Genomic DNA, 21,416 nt, shown 5'->3' on the forward strand with positions numbered 1-21,416 from the left:
ATTCCCAGGTGAATGATTGTCAAATCCGGGTTTCCAGCATTAACTTCTATTAATAGCCATTTGTTGTAGTTGATCTCTCACTGTCCCCAAAGCAAACTTGTTACCTTCCCTCCAAAGTATGGTTTCCATTCTCTATTTGGACTTTTCTATTTGGACTTCTAGCATAATAATAATAGTAACTGTTGCCATTTGTTGAGAATATAGAACTAGGCTCTTCATCTATAGATTCTCTAGTCTTCCCACCATTCCTTGCATTAGATTTCATTACTTCACAGTTTATAGATAAAGAGACTGAGGATCACAGAGGTTAAATAGGTTGCCCAAGGTCACATAACTAGTTTAAAAGGCAAATTGAAAGTTTGAATACTGATGTGTCAAGCTGGAAAGTCCACATCCTATCTGTGACACCTGTTTTTCATGCATGTATATGCATGTATATGTTTTCTCACTGATCATATTGTAAAATCTTAAGGGTGGGATCCTATTATGGAAACAACTTCAATCACATCCCAAAAGTAGATTTTTTTTCCTTAGAACTTGGAACTCCAAAACTCTCATGACTTCACATTTCCAGACTTTTTTCAGCATTTTATGCTCCTTTTTTTCATTTTTATGCTCTAGCCTTATAGTGTTTTGTCTTTGTTTCTAATTATTATGGCTTTTAATCTGATGTTTATAGCAGTTTTTAACTAGTTTTGCCAACTAGTTCCAGTAATACCTTGTAAGTGAACAAGTATATTTAATATTTCCAGGGTTTAAATTTATTGCCATTAAACACTCCTTTGAATATGGTATGCTACCATTTCTATATGAGAAATTCAATATTATTTTTCCCTTTGTGATACATTATGAATAAAATCTGAGTTAAGGTTCAAAGAAAATATTTTGCCTCTAATTGGTTTAAGCTATATTATAATTATGTATTTTTTAGAGAGAAAAGGATGGGCTACAGAAGAAGAAAACATAGCTTATATTTAAAAGACTTATGTGTACAATTAAAATTCTTTGTATTGTCTGTCAAAAGCTATAACTAAACTTTACCTTTAAAGACTAAAGTTGTTAAAATGGCTTACTATAAAATAATATTTACAACATTCTACTTATGGTTACTTCATTTTTAACATCAGAAATTTTCTTTGGTTTTTGCTCTGTTTTATGCTGTAGTCATTAAATAATCTAAAATGAAATATGCAAAAAAATAATAATTTGCAATTGATTTGTTCTTGTGCAGAATGTACGTAAGTAAATCAAATGGGTGTATTTATAGTAGATTTATTCCTCATTTTAACCTATAATTGTGTTTCTGCCTAATTTTATTAATCTAAAAATTCTTAATTCTAAATAAGGTATATCCTGTAACAATAACAATGTAATCTTGCCTTTGTGCTTCATATGAAGTAAAAGAATTTGACTTCCTAATTATTTTTATAAAAATAATTAGCTTTGTTAAAGAATTTTTAACAAATGATCATTAACTACAAATGTAAATTTTATGTTAGAAGTGCATAACTATCAATATAATCATATAATTGTCATTATAATCACTTTATGCCTATACTTTGGAATATGAATGTCTTTCAGTGTCACCTCACAAACTGCGTGGTTGTGTTTTTTCACAGAACACTCCTATGACGCCTTCACCAGCTGTGCAAGTGCAGAGCCAACCTAACACTTCCCAGCCTTCTCCATTCAGTGCATCTAGTCAACAAGGGGATCCAGTGAGAAAACCTGGACACAACTTCATGTGTCTGTGGCAGTCTTGTAAAAAGTAAATGGCAATTTTATTTGATACACATAAATGCTCTTTGTTCTGGAATGCTTTTATATTTACATTTCTGTCATCTATACTTTTATGAAAATTTTCTTTTGAAACCACTGAAGTCTTTTAGCAAAAATACTTCCTGTTAAGAGGAATGTTTATGTAGATCCAGTGGCACCTAAGCTAAGAAATTTGTATAAATGGTAGAAAGAGCTTCATTGCCTAATGGTAGGTTATTGGGGAATGTGTTTCGGTATTAGCTGTTAATAAAAGAAAATCAACTAAGCATTTGATTTCATATTTGGCTCTGATTAGAGATAGGTTTTTTTAAAGTGACTTGAAGTTGGTGGCAGCTATCGAGTTTCTGTATTGTAGCAACTTAAAGATAATAATCTGGTAGGAAGTCTGATTTGTCTTAAATTTGAGTTTGGGTTGGACACCCCATGAAAATTATTTTTAAAGCCATATCATTTCACAATTTAATAACTAAGATGAACAGTGAGTAGAACTGAACTTCCTAAAACAGGGCTTTCTTACACTTGAAGAAATACTTGCAAATAATGTTGGTTAAAATAAAATCGTTCTTTTAACAGTGCTCAGCCAAGACCCTTCGCTTTGTCACTTTTTAGAGATCTAGGACTAAGGCACTTGTCTTAATAGACATAACGCCCTTCATTTTTTGGATATCAAAGTTCCATTTCATTTTAAATGGTAACAGAAATTACCATATTCTTTTAAAAATTATATTTGCTATTCATAATTTTAATGATATACTACAGATATACTTTACTGTAAACTTCATATACAGGTTTGTTGTGGGATTGTGGCTATCACTGTAGACTAGGGATTGTTAATAGTATGCACAGTTTCTTTGGGCAGTGTCCATCAAACTTTAAATCTCAACATAGAAGTGACGTCATGAAATCATTTTGTCAGGTCTCCTTGTGGGTTTTTGCTGGTTTTGTTGTCTTTTTTTTTCCTACAATTAAAAAAATGAATAAAATATATCAGATTCCATTATGTTAGTAAAGGTAACTATTGTTTATATGTATATATAGTATAAGCATATGTGTACTAGATTATAGTGTAGAATCTTTTTGTTAAAAGGTAGTTTACAAGTCAGTGCTCTAGGTGGTCTCCAATTACTTCTTTGATTTGTTTATTTTGAACATCTTGTTTTGTTTATGTTGTAAGTTAATTTGAAACTTTTTTTACCAATGTCAACTGTATTCTTTACTGTTTTTAGATTTTGTTTTTGTTTTTCCATGCAAATGGAAGCTGATGGAGTAGGTAGTCAGCTAATACTGTTTGTTGACTAAAAAGTTTGAGAATAGCTGCTTTAGATGAAGCACTTATAGTATTTCAAGAAAAAAAAGTTGCTGGAAGAGTTAATGAGCCTAAATGCACAACATGATTTCCCATCTTGCTACAAAATTTGATATGCGCCTCCTCTTTGGAAGTCTTTTTTGAATAAGACTCAGCAAGTCTTCCTAGAGCTTGTCATTTTTTAAAGCCATTTTTAGATGCTGCAATCCTAATTCAGTTTGATTCTGCAAATATTTACCGGGTACCCTCTAGGAGGGTGTATGTGCGAGGAGTTAGAAATAAAAAGGATCATTCTCAGCTTTTAAAGAAGCACATCCAAAAACAAATTCATGGTATAAATAAGTGCTATAAAAAGATAGTTGGCAGATAGCGGACAGTTAACGCAGTGCTGGGATGGTTAGAAAAGTTTGAGTACAGGCGCGCCGGGGTGGCTCAGTCTGTTAAGCAGCAGTCTCCGGTTGTGATCTCATGGTTGTGAGCTCTGCGTCAGGCTTGCGCTCAGTGCAGAGTCGGCTTCAGATTCTCTCTCCTTCTGCTCCTCTTCAATTGTTTGAGTTTTATGAAGAGCATTTTAGAAATGGCATTGTGTACTTCCGTGAGGAGATACGTAATATCTTGTCTCTTGTTTTGTGATGTCAGCAGCCATTGGGGATCATCACCTAAATCCATCATTCCATGAAGAGTTGTAAAATGTACAAGTTCCCCTCTTACCAACTCTTTGATTTCTCTGAGGAATAATAAGTTCCTAGAAAAAAGGCTAGATAGGTTATTTATGATAGCTCTTATTTACCAGTTTTCAAAATATTGCATTATTTACTTGTATTCTTCAAAGGTGTCCCATGAAGTTTGGATTCTGTTTTTGTTTTTAGTATCATTATAAATGAACTTATGAATTTAAAAATTTTAGTCCATTGCAGTTATTATTTCTTGATGTTCAAATTGTCCTGTCTTAACCAGTAAAGGCCTATTCATGCTGGTTCCCAGTTCCTTTGGTTAAGTGATCTTAATATGTCTCTGACAGTTTCCTTGCTCTCTGTTAGACAAAATGTTCCTGCCGCACACATGGAATCAAATTTCTCCAAGGAGGTCTTTTAATGGGAAATGGTATTTAGTCTAGGTTCCAGGGAGTATCCATTGCTTTTAAGTTGGTTATTCTAGATATTTTAGTGGACAGACTAGAAAAACTAATGGTTTTTATTTCATGCTTAGAAAGATCTTCTCAACTCTTAGATCACATAATACACATTTTGTTGCCTTCCACTACTTTAATTTTTTTAACTTTTTGATCCATCTATAATTTAATTTCATGTATAAAGTATGAATCTAGCTTTATTGTTTTCCAAATGGCTAACATATTGGTGTTCATCTTTTCCTTAGGTGTTTGAATTTCCACCCTTGTTATCTATTAAATTCTTGTATGCTTTGTCTATTTCTGGGTTACTTGTTATCCCACTGGTTGGATATGGCAAGATCCCCCTCCTAATTTTTCTTTTTCAGGGTGTTTCTCCATTTTTTCAAGCACTTATACCAGGCACTATGCTAGATTCTGAAATTAAGAGTGATTTATAGATTGGATTTGGTACACATACAGATACTTATCCTTTCAAATGAACTTTAGAATGTTTCTAGAGATCCAAAAAAAAGCCTATTGGCATTTTCGTTGTAATTGCATTTTTTTTTAAGATTTTATTTTGTTATGTATTTGTCAGAGAGAGAGCACAGGCAGGGGGATCAGCAGGCAGAGGGAGAAGCAGGCTCCTCACTGAGCAAGGAGCCCGATGTGGGACAGGGTCCTGGGATCATGACCTGAGCCAAAGGCAGACGCTTAACCAACTGAGCCACCCAGGTGTCCCTCATTGCAATTGCTTTAATGAATTTTTTGGTAGTGTTTATCTTTTGATAGTGAACATTTTTCCAGTGTTACTTCTTTCCTTACAAGATAAAGGTATCAGCATATGGTATTACAGTCTTTTCTACCCCTGTATAGCTTGGAAGTTTTCTTCACGTACATTAATTGTAGAATTTACTGCTAGTTGTGGTTCTTATTTTTTTGTTGCTGTCATAAATTCTTATAACTTCTATTATATTTTTCAACTTGTGGGGTTTTTTCCTACATTTATACCTCTTATTTTGTCCTCTTGTCCAATTATAATATCTTATGTTCCCGGAATAGTTGTATAATAGTGATAATATTCATCCTTATTGTTTAAAAAAAAATCAGTTGACTATTTCTTAGAGCAATTTTAGGTTTATAGAAAAGTTGAGCAGATAGTGCAAAGAGTTCCCATGTATTCCTTCTTCCTTGTACAGTTTCCCTAATATTAACATCTTCTGTTAGTGTGATGTATGTTACGATTGATGAGTAATATTTACACATTATTATTAGCTAAAATCCAGAGTTTACGTGAGGATTCACTCTTTGTGCCATACAGTTGTGTGGATTTTGACAATGCATAGTGTCACGTATTCATCTTTACAGTATTCTGCAGAATAGTTTTACCACCCTGAAAATGCCCTGTGTCTGATCTGTTCATCTCTCTTTACTGCCTCCCCTCTTTCCCCCACCTCTGTGCGCCTGGCGACTACTGACTTTCTTACTGTCTCTGTAGTTTTGCCTTTGCCTAGAATGTTATATAGTTGGAATCAGACAGTATGTAGTCTTTTCAGACTGGTTTTTTTCACTAAGAATATGAGTTTAAGTTTCCCTGTGTCTTTTTGTGGGTTGATTGCTCATTTCTTTTTATTGCTAAATAATAGTAATTCCATCGTATGGATGCACCAGTTTGTTTACCTGTCGAAGGACATTTTGGTTGCTTCTGGTTTTTGGGAGTTAAGAAGTTGCTATAAATATTTGTTTGTAGCTTTGCGTGGACGTACTTTTTTAAGTAAGCTCTGCCTCTAACGTGGGGCTTGAACTCACAACCCTAAGATCAAGAGTCACATGCTCCACCGACGGAGCCAGCCAGGCGCCCTTGTATGGACATGATTTTTAACTCATTCAGGCAGATACCTAGGGTTATAATTGCTTGATTGTATGACATGACTAAACTGTTTTTCAGAGTGGCTGTACTATTTTGCATTTTTTACCGGCGATGAATGAATGAGCGTTCCTGCTCCCCCACGTCTTCATCACTATGCAGTATTGTCAGGGTTTTAGACTGTAGCTGTTCTAATAGATGTGCATTCATAGCTGTGTTGTTTCAACTTGTATTTCCCTGATAACAAAAGATGTTGAGCATCTATTCATTTATTTATTTGCCATCTGAATGTCATCATTGGTAAGGTATCCAGATTTAATAACTGTTTTTTAATTGGGTTGTTTGCTGAGTTTTTAGTAATATATAGGTGCTAGATTTTGTCCAATCTGTTCTTTCTTTTCCATCTGTTGATATGAACATATGATTTTCCTCCTTTAGCCTGTTGATGTGGTGGATTACATCAATTAATTTTTGGAATCTTGAATCAGCCTTGCAGACCTGCAGTGAAGAAGTTAAATAAATATGCATATTTTTTCAGCTTAGCCTAAGATATTTATTTAGGGTTCTTACATTTGACCTAAGTGGCTCAGCAAAGGACATGGGTAGAACAGCAGGGTAGGGGCACACAATGACACATTGCATCCTTCATTTTTCATTGGTATATAGTTTTTTTTATGTTATTTGACTGGATTTGCTAATATTTTTCTTGAGCAATTTTTTTTTTTTCAAAGTGGGCTCCACGATGTAGAGCCCGGTGCAGGGCTTGTACTCATGACCCTGAAATCAAGACCTGAGCTGAGATCAAGAGTCAGACCCTTAACCGACTAAGTCACCGAAGTACCTCTTTTGAGGATTTCTACACCTATGTTCATGAGAGCTACTGGTCTATAGTTTTTCTGTCTTTGTATGGTTTTGGTGTTAGGGTAATGCTGGTCTTATGTAATGAATTAGGAAATGTTCTCTCCTGTTTTCTGGTAGGGATTATAGAGAATTAGTATCATTTCTTCCTTAAATGTGTGGTAGAATTCACCAGTGAAACCATACATCATTGGTTCAATTTTTTCAGTAGTATACGCTCCGTTCAGATTATTCTTCTTGTGTGAGTTTTAGCAGATTGTGTCTTTTAGAGAATTGATCCATTCATTTCATAAATACCAAATTTGTGACATAGAGTTATTTGTAACATTTATTATCCTTTTAATGTTCATGGGCTCAGTAGCAATGAAAGAAGCTTTCATTTCCGATATTAGTAATTTGTGTCGTTTTTCATTCTTTCTCTTCGTTAAGCTAGCTAGAGGTTTATGTATTTTACTGATCTTTTCAAACAACCAGTTTTTGGTTTCGTTGATTTTCTCTGTTTATTTCCTGTTGTCATTTCATTGATTTCTACTTTAATTTTTATTTTTTTTCTTCTGCTTGCTTTGAATTTATATTGTTCCTTTTCTAGTTTTCTAAGGTGGAAGCTTAGATTATTGATCTTAGAGCTTTTCTAATATATACATTTCATGCTATAACTTTCCCTCTATGTACTGTCTTAGCTGTATCCCACAAATTCGGTAAGTTATAATTTCATTATCACTTAGTTCAAAATATTTTAGAAATGTGTTAATTTCCAAGTATTTTGGGATAGTCCACCTGTCTTTTTGTTAGTGATTTTTAGTTTAATTACATTGTACTCTGAGAGCTTACTTTATATGATTTCCATTCTTTTAAATTTGTTAAGGTGTGTTTTATGTCCCAGAATGTGGTCTATCTTGGTGAATGTTCCTCGTGAGCATGAGAAGAATGTTTTTTTCTCTTGTTGTTGAAGTATTATATAATTGTCAGTTAGATTCAATTGATTGATGGCGCTGTTTAGTTCAAATACCTCCTTACTGATGTTCTGCCTGCTGGATCTGTGAATCACTGATAGGGTTGTGTTAAGTTTCCAAGTATAATTAGTGGATTTGTCTATTTATTCTTGCAGTTCTGTCAGATTTTGCTCATATTTTGATGCTTTGCGTTAGGTGGAGACCTTAAGAATTCTATGTCTTTGTGAACAGTTGACCTCCTTAGCATTATGTAATGTCCCTCTTTATATCTGATAGTAACCGTACTCTGAAGTCTGCTTTGTCTGACATTAGTATAGTTACTCCAGCTTTCTTTTGATTACCGTTAGTGTGGTATATCTTTCATCATCCTTTGGGGGGGGGGAGTATAAAATGGATTTTAGTGTTCAAATTAATATTATTAGTCCCCAGCTTTCAACTTTGAATATGATTTTCTCTTCTTCCCCTAGGTTTTCCTCATATAAGTCCTTCAACTGTTGCTAATTGCCTTTTTAAAAATTTTTTTAATTGAAGTGTAGTTGGCATATGATATTATATTGTTTCAGGTGTGCAACATAGCCACTTGACAATGATATACATTATACAACATTCACTATGCTAAGTTTAGTTACCATATGTTATCATACAAAGTTATTACAGTATTTTGACTATACTCCCTGTGCTGTACTTTTCATCCCTGTGGCTTATTTATTTTATAACTGAAAGTTTGTACCTTTTAATTCCCTTCACCTATTTTGCTCATCCCAACCACCTCCATCATACTTTTAATCTGTGTTTTTATATCTAACTCACATAGTTGGGTTTTGTTTTGTTTATCTACCCTGCCTGTCTCTTTATCTATTAATTAGTATGTTTAGATCATTCACGTTTAAAATGACTATTGATACAGTTGCACTAATATTTATCATATTTATAAATGTTTTCTATTCATTTCACTTGTGTTTTGTATCTTTTGTCTTCACATGGTTTTAGTTGAGTAATTTATGATTCCGTTTGTTCCTCTTAATATATCAATTATATTTCTTTTAAAAACTTTTTATGATTGTTCTAGGGTTTGAAATATATATTTACCGCTAATCTGTTTCACTTTAAAACTGCAATATACTGCTTCATGTGTAGTACAGGTACCTTGTAATGGGGTATTCTTGAACTCCTTCCCTCGTGTCCTTATGCTGTCAATCACTTCACTTACCCAAAAGATTTAATCACCAAATGCATTGTTGCTGTTACTCTGAACACTTACCTATTAGATCAGTTAAAAAGTAAGAAAAGTAAAATATTTTATTCTACTTTCATTTTTTCCTTCCCCAGTACCCTTCCTTTCTTCATATACATCCCAGTTACTGACCTCCACCATTTTTCTTCTCTATGAAGAACCTCTTTTAACATTTCTTATAAGGCAGCTCTACTGTGCAGATATGCCCTCAATATTTGTCTGAAAAAGTATTTCTCCTTTGCTTTTGAAAAATAATTCTGTGGACATAAAATCTTTTTCTTTTAACTTTAAAATATTTCATTCTACTCAAGAGACATCCAGTGTAATCTTACCTTTGTTGTGTTATCAGTAAGGTTTTTCGTTTTTGCTCTTTTCCCTCTAGCTACATTCAAAATTTTTTGTCTTTGGTTTTTAGGAGTTTGAATATAATATGCCTAGGTGTTGTTGGGGTTTTTTGTTTGTTTGTTTGCTTGTTTAACATTTATCTTATTTGGTATTCTCTGAGTTTCCTAGATCTGTGGTTTGGTATGTGTCATTAATTTTGGAAAATTCTCAGCCGTTCTTAGTTCAGCTATTTCCGTTTTCTCTCTTTCCTCTTTCTGGTATTCCCATTACATGTATGTTGAACCTTTTGTAATTGTCCCACAGTTCTTAAATATGTTTCCTTTTTTTTCTCTTGTTCTTCGGTTTGGAAACTTTCTTTTTTTGTTTTTTTAAGATTTTATTTATTTGACATAGAGAGAGACAGCCAGCGAGAGAGGGAACACAAGCAGGGGGAGTGGAAGAGAAAGAAGCAGGCTCCCAGCGGATGAGCCCGATGTGGGGCTCGATCCCAGGACTCTGGGATCACGCCCTGATCCAAAGGCAGACGCTTAACAGCTGAGCCACCCAGGCGCACCAGTTTGGAAAGTTTCTATTCATACATGTTTAAACTCACTGATTCTTTTCTTGGCTATATCCAGTCTATTGATGATCCTATCAAAAGGCATTCTTTTTTTTCTTTTTTCTTTTTTTTAAGATTTTATTTTTTAAGTAATCTCTATACCCAACATGGGACTGAAACCCACAACCACGATATCAAGTCACGTGCTCCACTCACTGAGTCAGCCACTCGTCAAACACATTCTTTATTTCTGTCACAGTATTTTTGATTTCTGACATTTCTTTTTGATTCTTAGCATCTCCATTTCTTTGCTTACTTTACCCATATCTTCTTGCATGTTGCCACTTTTTCCATTAGAGCCTTAGCATATTAATCACAACTGTGTTAAGTCTGCATTATGATAATTCCAAAACCTCCGCCATATCTGAGTCTGGTTCTCATGCATGCTTTGTTTCTTCAAACTGTGGTTTGGGTTTGCTGTTGGGTTTTGGTGTTTGGTTTCTGGTTGGTTTTTGGTTTTGGTTTTGGGGTTTGTTTGGTTCTTTTCTTTTTTACATTTAGCATGCTTTGTAAGTTTTGTTGAAAGCCGGATATGTTGTATCAGTTAATAGGAACTGAGGTAAAGAGACCTTTAGTGTTAAATTTTATGTTTACCTGCTCAGGAATTATGCTGTATTTAATGTTTGCTGTAGCTATAGGTGTCAGAGGTTTCAGTTTCTTCTAGTATCCTTCCCCCCCTCCCCTGTTGTCTTGGGGTTTTGTTAGCAGCTCATTTTTTAAAAGATTCATTTGTTTATTTTAGTGTGAATAGGGTGAGGAGAAGAGGAAGAGAATCGCAAGCAGACTCCCTCCTGAGCCCAGAGCCCCATGCAGGGCTTGATCTCAAGACCCATGAGATCAGGGGCGCCTGGGTGGCACAGCGGTTAAGCGTCTGCCTTTGGCTCAGGGCGTGATCCCGGCGTTATGGGATCGAGCCCCACATCAGGCTCCTCCGCTATGAGCCTGCTTCTTCCTCTCCCACTCCCCCTGCTTGTGTTCCCTCTCTCGCTGGCTGTCTCTATCTCTGTCGAATAAATAAATAAAATCTTTAAAAAAAAAAAAAAGACCCATGAGATCATGACCCCAACCAAAACCAAGAGTCAGATATTCAACCAACTGAGCCACGCAGGCGCGCTGAAGCTCGGTTTTAAATAGACTCTGTAACTTACAGCTCTCTCGGTTGTAATCCACTGTTATTATACTGGAACCTTGTTGATGTGGTGATAAGGTATTGCAGATGGGAAGCATTCTATAATCTCATGATTAAATCTAACTTTTTTTTAGTGGGCTTGAGCCTAAAGGCTGTGACTTTAAGAAGAGTTTCTTTTATTTTCTTTATTTTCTCCCCTTATGTGAGACAGGGAATCTGGAGGGCTCAAGTCATCCAATTGCTCCTTCCCCTAGGCCAGATGAGGCTTTGGTAAAGTAATTTTCCCTGAGGTCAGGCCCTTGGTAAGGAGAAAAAACCACTCTGGGCATATTTAAAATTGATTGCTTTCTCTCTCCCCTTGCTGGAAAGCCCTAGGGAATTTTTCCTCCAGTCTTTACCTTAGGACCCTGGTAAAATTCCTGGAGGTAAAACTCACAAAAGTGTGGGCTCTCTGAAGACACTGCAGCCACACACCCCCCACCCCCCCGGCCCCCACCCCCAGCCCCTGCCAGAGTTTTTATCTTTCAAGATAATCTATACTAGACCTCCATCAATTCATCAATTTCTGCTTAAGTATTCCTACCAGTTATTTCCTCTGGAAGTTATTTGTGATCTCTATATTCGACTGTCTCCAGTTTTCAGGGAGGCAGTTGGCCTTGTGACCTCAGTTCTCTGATGGACTTAAGAAGAACTGTTCATTTTCAGTTCGGTTTTTTTCTTTTTCTGAGGATGGGAGTGACAACTTCTAAGCTTTTTATATGTCTGAGCAAAACCTTGGAAGGTCCTTGTTCTTATTTTTATTCTTGTTTTTATATCATCAGCATGATGTGGACTGTTAGTTTATAGCTGAAATATATAAATAATGTGTGATTATAGTTTGTGTTTGATCCTTGTTTAAGAAATGGGACCCAAAAAATTCTCTATAATAAAAAATACCCATGAACTGCTCTTTTAATTCTTTGTAATTAGAGGAAAGGACTCAATGCCTCTGGTAAGCCAAGAATTTACATTCATTGTTTTTAGTACTATTTCTTGGCCACAGTGTTCTTTGAATAAGCAATGTTAGGATAAAGGGGACATTTGAGAGGCCTCCAACTTACCTTTAACCATAGTATCTCTGCTTTTTACTTCATGTGTAAAGACTCTAACTCATATTTTGTTTGAAAAGATGGCTCTGCTGCTATAAAAGACATTTGAAAGCCACTTTTTTAGAATACATCGTTTCTCATTGATATCTAGCTAATAGCTATTATAGAAAAGATGGAAATTATTTTCCTTTGGGAGGAATGTAATCTATATCGTGTTTATATTTAGAGTTGTATCATTAAAGAGTCAAACAGAATTTAGAGGATCTCAATAAACATTTCCAGTGTGGAAGCTTTCTCTCTAGAAACTAGGGACTTTTATTTGCACTAATAAAATTGATATTCCCTGACCACCTAGGAATCTCCTCAAGTGATGCTGAGGTTCAAACAACTGGGTTCCTACTGAACCTTTTGCAGTTGTATTTCCTCCTGAAGGTTCTAACATAAGGTTTCGCTACTCCTGCTATATAATCCTTAACGTTACTTTTGCATCAAGATGAGATTTTAATAATCATTGGTCTCATGGGAAATAACAGTGAACAACAAGAAACATCAACCTCACTATATGTAACAAATGAAAACTAGAATTTGTATTCTCTGTAAAGATGCTTTTACTTCTTCCAGAAGTATCATCCAAAATCCATGGTAAATCTTTAATTTCTTCTAGTAATTGAAATTTCAGAAATAATGTAGTCAGTTTAAGGAGTTAAATGAAAAAAATTAAAATATTTAACAAAAACTAATGGCAGTTTTAAAAATTTTATTTTAAGGTAAAGTTTCTAAAGATTAGTTGAGTGTGATATATAAAACTGTCATCCTTTTTCTTTTCATTAAAGAAAATAGACTTATTTTTTAGAGTTTTAGAACAGATTTAGAGTTACACAAAAATTGGGAAGATAGAACAAAGTTCCCATCTACCCATCATCCAATTTCCCCTGTTATTAGCATCTTACATTAATATGGTACATTTGTTACAATCAATATTGATAAATCATTATTAACTAAATTCCATTTTTTTTTTCAGATTTCCTTACTTTTTACCTAATGTTCTTTTTCTGTTTCAGGATATCATCCAGAATACCATACTGTGTTTAGTTGTCATGTGTCCTTAGGCTCTGACAGCCGCTCAGACTTTCCTTGTGTTTGATGACCTTAACAGTTCTGAGGAGTACTGGTCAGGTTTTTTGTAGGATCCTCCTCTATCAGAATTTCTCTGATGTGTTTTTCATGATTAGACAGGAGTTGTACGTTTTTGAGGAGGATCGCAGAGTAACATGCCATTTTTGTCACCTTGTATTAAAGGTACATACCATCGACACAGTTTATGACTGTTGACCTTTGCCCATTTTTTAATTGGGTTGTCTTTTTCGAGTTGTAAGGGCTCTTTATATAACCTGGATACAAGTCCCTTATCAGATGTATGATTTGCACAAATTTGCTCCCATTTTTTGGTTGTCTTTTCACTTTCTTTTTGTGTGTGCATGTGCAATTTTATGAAAATTCTAGTTTAGTTAACATACATGTCTTTTCACTTTCTTAATGGTGTCCTTTGAAGCACAAAAGTTTTTATTTTTGACAAAGTCCACTTTATTTTTTCTTAAAACTGCCATCTTGATAGATTTGGAAATATTTGATATAGGGTAAGATATCCAGAGTGGAAATTTATAATTCATGATACATCAGTGACTGCTTAATTCTAGTTAAATTGCCAGTTTAGGTTGAAATTAATTTGGTAATTAGATTACTTGACAGCTTGGAATTCATTTTTTAGCATCTTTTGTTTAAATTTTGTGGTCATAAGACCAGAAGATATCTTCAGACGGTTGATGCTTTGCACCCTGGAGTTTTTATCATATTAGCACAATGTTTGGCGCATAAAGGGCTTTTAATTAATATTTGTAGAGTGAGTTAAATTAATGAAGATGGGCTTGATTCTATAGTCAACAGTTCTTTGCTGACCTAGCGTGTTGGCATCGTATCTCTTCAACTGTGAAGGTAACAGCCCATCACTTTGCTGTCTCTACGTTTATAAAAGATTTTATATAAAAACTATAGAATCAATAGGTGTTTTGTTAATACTATTATACTTAGAGTTTGAGCTAATAAACCTTTATAAATGTGAGATTAATTTTATGTAATACTTTTTGGTAGCATTAGCTTAAGGTATGTTCCTCGGGCCTTAACTACTGATGCATAAAAATATGTTATTAGGAAAAGCCTTAATTCCTTCCACAGCTGATGGTAGAACTTTTTATTTTATGTCATTCTTTCAAACACTGGATACCAAAGAGTATTTAAAGATGGTACCCAAAACCAAGGTTATTACCATGAGACGAATTTGCCAAATCGTGCTGAAGTCCTTTTTTAGAGTTATTTAAAATATTTGGGAATAGAATTTACTAAGGTGAGAATCTAGCCTGCAGTTTACCAATAAACTTTATTTATTCCTAAGAAATTATACACAGAATAAGAGAATTATGTGCCAATGCTAACCTGTTAAGCCTACTATGCTTTCGGAATTTGCCAGCATTAAAAATAAGAAAAAATTTATAGCATCATAGATACTATGTATAAAAGTATACTTCAGTTTTTACCTAGACATAAACTTATGTCTATTATCCAAGTTAACAATCATATATTAAAGTAGAGTAGGAAAAAAGTTAGGTCTTAGGCATTTTGGTTCCAAACCCCAGCTCTTGCCACATAGTTGTATGGCTCTGGAAGGTTACTTCTTTGAAAACTTGTTTTCCTTAGCAGTAAAGTGGGGATAATTTTACCTTTAACAAAGAGCCATCATTGAAATCAAATAAGATGATGTTTGTGAATATACCAAATACAGAGTAATTGATGAGCAAACAGAAGTTCAGGTAGGGAGGTACTTTATGCTGTGAGTAGCTTTGTCAGGAACAGTGTGAAGTGATACACTGCCACGTCTTTCACCGAGTCCGGGTGAGTAGCCAGTCTCAAATTCATTTGTATGCTTTATTTGTCTCATTAAAAACAGACAAATACACACATCATCATGCATTTTTATTTTATCTCCAAGCTTATGTTTAGTTAATTAAGTATAACATATTTATTGAAAATGCCTAAATTGTGCATATGCACTTCTATACTACTTTCAGATGTGATTAAAATTTCAGTGGAGGGTACAGATTTTGGAAGCATATTTATTTAAACAAGGTCCCTGAGAATATATTTCCTACTTTACTGTGTAAAATATGTGACTGCTTCACAGACCAATAAGTTAGGAGCTGGGGCTAGAGTATTAAAGAGCAAAAACAGAAGTCCTTTCCTCAATTATTATTAATACTACTAATATTACTTATATTATAATATTATCAATATTATTAATTAGTAGAAGGAAAGGAGATAGGGCCAAAGACATTTTGGTTTTGACTATCTTCCATCCAAACTCCCCTCCTATGTTTGAGATATTTCCCATAATTTGAGTCTTACTAGAAGTCAGGACATATCTCTGTCTACAAAAGCCAAAATAAAGAAAAAGGCCCAATACTTGCTTACTCCCCCGTTACCTCCAGCAGCTAAGCCAATGAATCAGTTGCTCTTACCTGTGGCTTTGAGTCTGACTGACTATAGCAGACAGAGGGCTGTAGCTACCACGGCATTTAGTTTCGCAAGGACACCAGTGCTGGGCTGGGACTGTCCAGTTTGCACTTGTAATTTTTAGTCCTGTGTTAAGGCAATAAATTAATTTAATAGTGAAGTTAGTTGTCTTTTGTTTGGTTTTTCCATTTGGGACTTCTACAATTGGATATGTAATAAAATTGGGTAAGTCTGCCAGCATCATTGTTGGCTTGGGCTTTTTCCCCCAAATTTTATCAGCTTATTACTAAATCTCATTTGAATATAAAATAATGCATACCCGTGGTATTTCTTTGGCCAGAGAATGTTATTTGTGTAAAGCAATTAGATGTCAAGTGTTGAAGTAAAAGTTAATTATTCTAAATTAACAATATAACTTTTTTAAAAGCTGTTTTTGCAGTGTCAATATTTTTGATGTATAGTACTATCATTTATGTGCATTTATTAACATTTATATGCACATCTTACTTTTAAACTAGAATTTTCCTGTTAAAAATATATATCCCATGTGTTTTAAGTCAAATTAAATGTTTTTGCAGCAGGAGTGCTATTAAGAGGGACATGGAATCCTTTTTGGTCATTAAAGATAAACAGCCTGTCAAGAACTTCAGCAACTAAGAAAACTTTAAATGAAACTATCTGAACTAAAGTGCTATTTTCAGCCTTTTTATTTATGTTTTAAAAACAAAAGAAACAATCATAGCTTTATAGCCACAGATGTTTGTTTCTAAATCGTTCTTTTAAATATGGTGAATTATTAAAATATTGTAAAAGGTATTAATATATGTAACCTACATAGATTGCAGGCTTTTAAATAATAAAATCTTTAGGGTAGTAGGAAAAGTATTCTTTATTTACTTCATTTATTTATGTGTTAATGATGCCTAAGATACTGTTTGATGGTAGGAAAAGTGAGTAAAAATCACTGTATAATTAACACCAATAAAGAAATGCTTATTGGCTTTATTTTCAAGTGGTAAAGTGTTGTAGCCGTTAGCAGCTGCGTGGGGTAACTAGAATCCGCAGACCTGCTCCTAGTAGCCTTATGCAAGTAATTTGTTCAGTTGAAACAAACAGCTGAAAGAAAAAAGAATTTGGTGAAGGGGATTTAAATAAAGGAATAAAAGCTAATCCTGAGCTTTAGCTGCAACTATTTATGTAAAGAGCAGGGGACTAGCCTTATAAATTGTATCGATGATGTAATTGAAAATGATATGTGCCTTTGAAGAATGGCCAATGATGGAGAAAATATTGTCAGATATAGTTACTGTAATAAACGCACTAAATATTGGTTAAATTTATCATTGCTTTGCCAGATATTGTAAATGTAGTTTCTATGTTTTGTGATAGTAAAGAGATCAAAGGAAAAGTGTTGTTTCTGTTGTTTTTAGTTGGAGTAGCATATATATTGTTACATTTAAGTATAGGGTTCAGTAGAAAGGAAAAGATTGAAGATGCAAAAGAGGAGGTAGTTTACAAAGGTATGTAACAGATTCCAGAATGTAAGTGAAAGAATTAACCCTGGAAATAGTGACTACTTCTGGCTAGGATCCAAGAGAAGGGGGAACTATGAGTAATGACAGAAAATTTAATACAGAGGAAAAGGAAGTTAGGGCAGCTCTAATAGAATAAACTTAAATTCTTTCAGGAATAGACTTCTTTTTCCAGACATGTAACAATAAGGCAATATCCCTAAAATTACAGACTCACACTATATAGGGGAAGACAGACTCTGAAACAATCAGATTGGTGTTTAACAAAAGGTGAAAAAGTTTGGAGCAGTTGTGTGGGGAATGTTTTCAGGAGCAGAAATTAATATAATAAATTGTAATGATGAGAAGCCCTTGATAATCGGGAGCATTAACTTGGAGGTGGACTAACTTTATGGAGCAAGGTTTGGCAAGTTTGGAATAGTTGTGGGGAAAGCCTCATGGTAGGTGACAGTAGGATACACAAGGTGGAAAGACAAGATATTAGTAGTGCCGCCACTATGACTGCCGCTACTACTACTAATGGTCATGGTAACAGCTCTCATTTAACTTTGGCCTAATACTTGCCAAATGGCTTTACATGTATCCTCAAATTTAAGCCTCACAACCACCCTGGAAGGTAGATTACCAGTCAGCAAAATGAGTTTCTGAAATGTTACTTGTCCAGTGCTTCCCCCTGTGGCTGTGCACATCAGGGGCCTGGGGGGGGGGGGGAGGACACATGTCAGAGATTGTATAGGTATTACAATGTTTTTCCACTAAAGTATCTTAGTGAAGGGCATTCTTCTAATGGCACCACATAGCCGCACTGTGGCCGCAGTGTATCAGATCTTATGAGCAGCAGTCCCAGTTGGGTGGCAGGGGTAGGTTATTGATGGAAAGGTAGTAGTAAGGAGAATTGTTCTAGGCAGTAGTATACAGTAGTGGCATCCCACCTTATCTCTTCCCCTAGCCCATTCCAGAAAAATCAATAACCTGCAAACTCAGTATCTCTTTTGCATTGGAATTGCATTTAAGCTTTAAAAATCCAGATATTCCATTTAATGTATTTGCAACCAGCTCCATTCATAGTTATACTAGAGCTTGTACCGTCACCAATGAATGGATTGTACGACTGGAGTAGTTAGATAAATAGTAAACAGACTTAGGATAGAGGGGAAAGGTAGTAGATAGGAGGGAAATAATAGACTGTGCTGCGCAGGTAAAGTGATGAACACTTGAAAATCCCTGTGATCTTAAAACTGTACATAAATACAGTTTCATATATTTAGTAATTTGATTTAAAGAAACACTAATTTTATCCCTTCTTCTTGTGACTGGTAAATTCATCAATTTTGTGTGTTGTAAATAAACTTGATTCATTTAATGTGCTGAGAAATGTTTTAGAATCAGGTATCATTTTGACTAGTGACTAGTAGTAGTACATTTGGATTTTGGTGTATGTGTCTGTGTGTGTGTGTGCAAACAGCTTTACCTTTTGATTAATAATTTTTAGTATTTAGGTAAGATACTAAAAACACAATAAGAAATGCCTCATTGTGACAATTATTAAAGCTCCAGTCATATTTATTTCATATTAATGAAATAGCATTGTTTGTACTGAGAATTAAGAGATTCCAAAGCTAAAAATGTACTTAATTTTAATTACACAGTAAACTCTTCTTTTTGTTACATCCCCACGACTTATTTTATAACTAGAAGTTTGTATCTTTTGTTCCCTTTACCCATTTGTCCACCCACCATCTCCCACCCGACAACCACCAGTCTCTTCTCTTTATGAGCTTAGTTTGGGTTTTTTTTAGATTCCATGTGTAAGTGGGATTTTATGGTATTTGTCTTTCTCTGACTTATTTCACTTGGCATAAGACTCTCTAGGTCCATCCATGATGTTGCAAATGGCAAGATTTTATTCTTTTTTATGGCTAATATTCTATTCTATATGTGTATACCACAACTTTTTTATCCATTTATCTATCAGTGGACACTGAGGTTGCTTCCATGTCTTGGCTTTTGAAAATAATGCTGCAGTTAATATAGGGATGTATATAACTTTTCGAATTAGTGTTTTCATTTTCTTCAGATAAATACCCAGAAGTAGAATTACTGAATCATCTGGTGGTTCTATTTTTAATTTCTTGAGGAACCTCCATACTGTTCTCCACAGTGGCTGTACCAGTTTGCATTCCAACCAACAGTGCATGAACGTTCCCTTTTCTCTGCATCCTCACCAACACTTGTCAGTTTCATGTCTTTTTTTTTTATACTAGCCATTCTGACCATCGTGAGATGATATCTTATTGTGGTTTTGATTTGCATTTCCCTGATGATGGGTGGTGTTGAGCATCTTTTCATGCATCTGTTGGCCATCTGGATGTCTTCTTTGGAAAAAAATGTCTATTCAGATTCTCTGCCATTTTTTAATTGGGTTGCTTATTTTTTGCTGTTGAGTTGCATGAGTTCTTCATATATTTTGGATATTAATCCCATTTTAGATACGTGATTTGCAAATACTTTCTCCCACTCAATAGGTTGCCTTTTCCTTTTTTTTGGTGGTTTCCTATGTTGTGCAGAAGTTTTTAGTTTGATGTAGTCCCATTTGTTTATTTTTGCTTTTGTTCCCTTTGCTTTCAAATCAAATCCAAAAAAAAATCATTGCCAAGACTGATAGCAAAGATCTTACCACCTGTGTTTTCTCCTACAAGTTTTATAGTTTCTTTAAGACCACATTCAAGTCTTTCATCCGTTTTGAGTTAATATTTGTGGACAGTGTAAGATAGTTGTTCAGTTTCATTCTTTTGCGTGTGTCTGTCCAGTTTCCTCAAAACCATTTATTGAAGAGACTGTCCTTTCTCCTTTCCCCATCATATATTCCTGGCTCCTCTGTTATAGATTAATCAATCATATACATGTGGGTTTATTTCTGGGCTCTATACTGTTCCACTGATCTGTGTGTCTGTCTTTATGCCAAAACCATACTGTTTTAATTACTACAGCTTTATAATATAATTTGAAATCAGGTAGCATGATGCCTCCAGGTTTGTTGTTCTTAAGAGTCTGGCTATTCGGAGTCTTTTGCATTTCCGTGTAAACTTTAAGATTGTTCTTTTTCTGTAAAAAATACCATTTGAATTTGGATAGGGATTGTATTGAATCTGTAGATTGCTTTGGGTAGTTTGGACATTTTAACAATATTAATTTTTCCAAGCCATGACAGCTTCACAATAAACCTTTGGTATATATTTGTATAAGTGAATATGAATGGCATAATGATTTTTGACATTGTCTTTATAATTCAATATTCAATTATTCTTGAGTAAAATTTATTTTAAAATTTCTGTCATATATCCTGCACATCAACAACTGGTTTAAATATAGACATACTTCTATGACATCCATAAAAAAAATCAAGTCATAAGAGAGCTCTGACATAAACGTTAAAGATAGTGATTATGCAAATATTTGAGTTGCTAGTTAGTAATTGAAGCCTGTTGCTGTCTGGATTCCAGTATTCTCTTTCATTGCCATATATTCTAATTAATAAGGGAAAATAGCTTCTGATTTTCTTTAGGTTGTGTCCTTGGCCACATACCTATTCATGATGTGAGAGAAAAATGAGAGCTGTGGCTTCTTAAACATGGACAAACAAAATGTGAATTCAACTAAAATGCTAGACTTACCAAAATTTGTAGCACTTAGATTGTTGGATCTAATACGCTAGTGTTTATTATATGAAATAGGGGATCTAGTAAATGCTTAAGCACCTTCTACAAGTATAAGAGAATATGATAGTTGTTTGTAAAATAGTTTTCTATTGTGTTTTAAAATGACATGATTTACTTTCAAGAGATTGTTAGCTGACTTTCATTAAAGGTAGGGAACTGAGAATGAAACATAATAAACTTAAAATGTTGCCCAAAGTCTTCAGTATAGTTGAATGATTTGATTTAGAAATATAAACAAATTTTCAAAATATTCCTTGAAATGAAATAAATGTGAGATTTGCCTACACTATTATGCTTAGTATTTCTGTGTATTGATCTGGGGCTTTTGTATTA

The 21,416-nt window shown here is 34.4% G+C and overlaps 1 protein-coding gene across 2 annotated transcripts in view; it reads left to right on the top strand.

Moving 5' to 3' along the window:
- The window catches only part of ARID2 (AT-rich interaction domain 2), a 159,591-nt gene that overhangs the window by 122,828 nt on the left and 15,347 nt on the right, over window positions 1-21,416 (top strand). For both annotated transcript variants that reach the window (XM_087855791.1, XM_045801219.2), the window contains one exon: window positions 1,620-1,768. In XM_087855791.1, the coding sequence (XP_087711917.1) occupies window positions 1,620-1,768 (149 nt within the window). The remainder of the gene's footprint in view (window positions 1-1,619; window positions 1,769-21,416) is intronic.

Source organism: Ursus americanus, chromosome 25 (genome assembly GCF_024610735.1).
Source record: "Ursus americanus isolate L20-20 chromosome 25, mUrsAme1.1.p, whole genome shotgun sequence".
NCBI lineage: Eukaryota > Metazoa > Chordata > Mammalia > Carnivora > Ursidae > Ursus > Ursus americanus.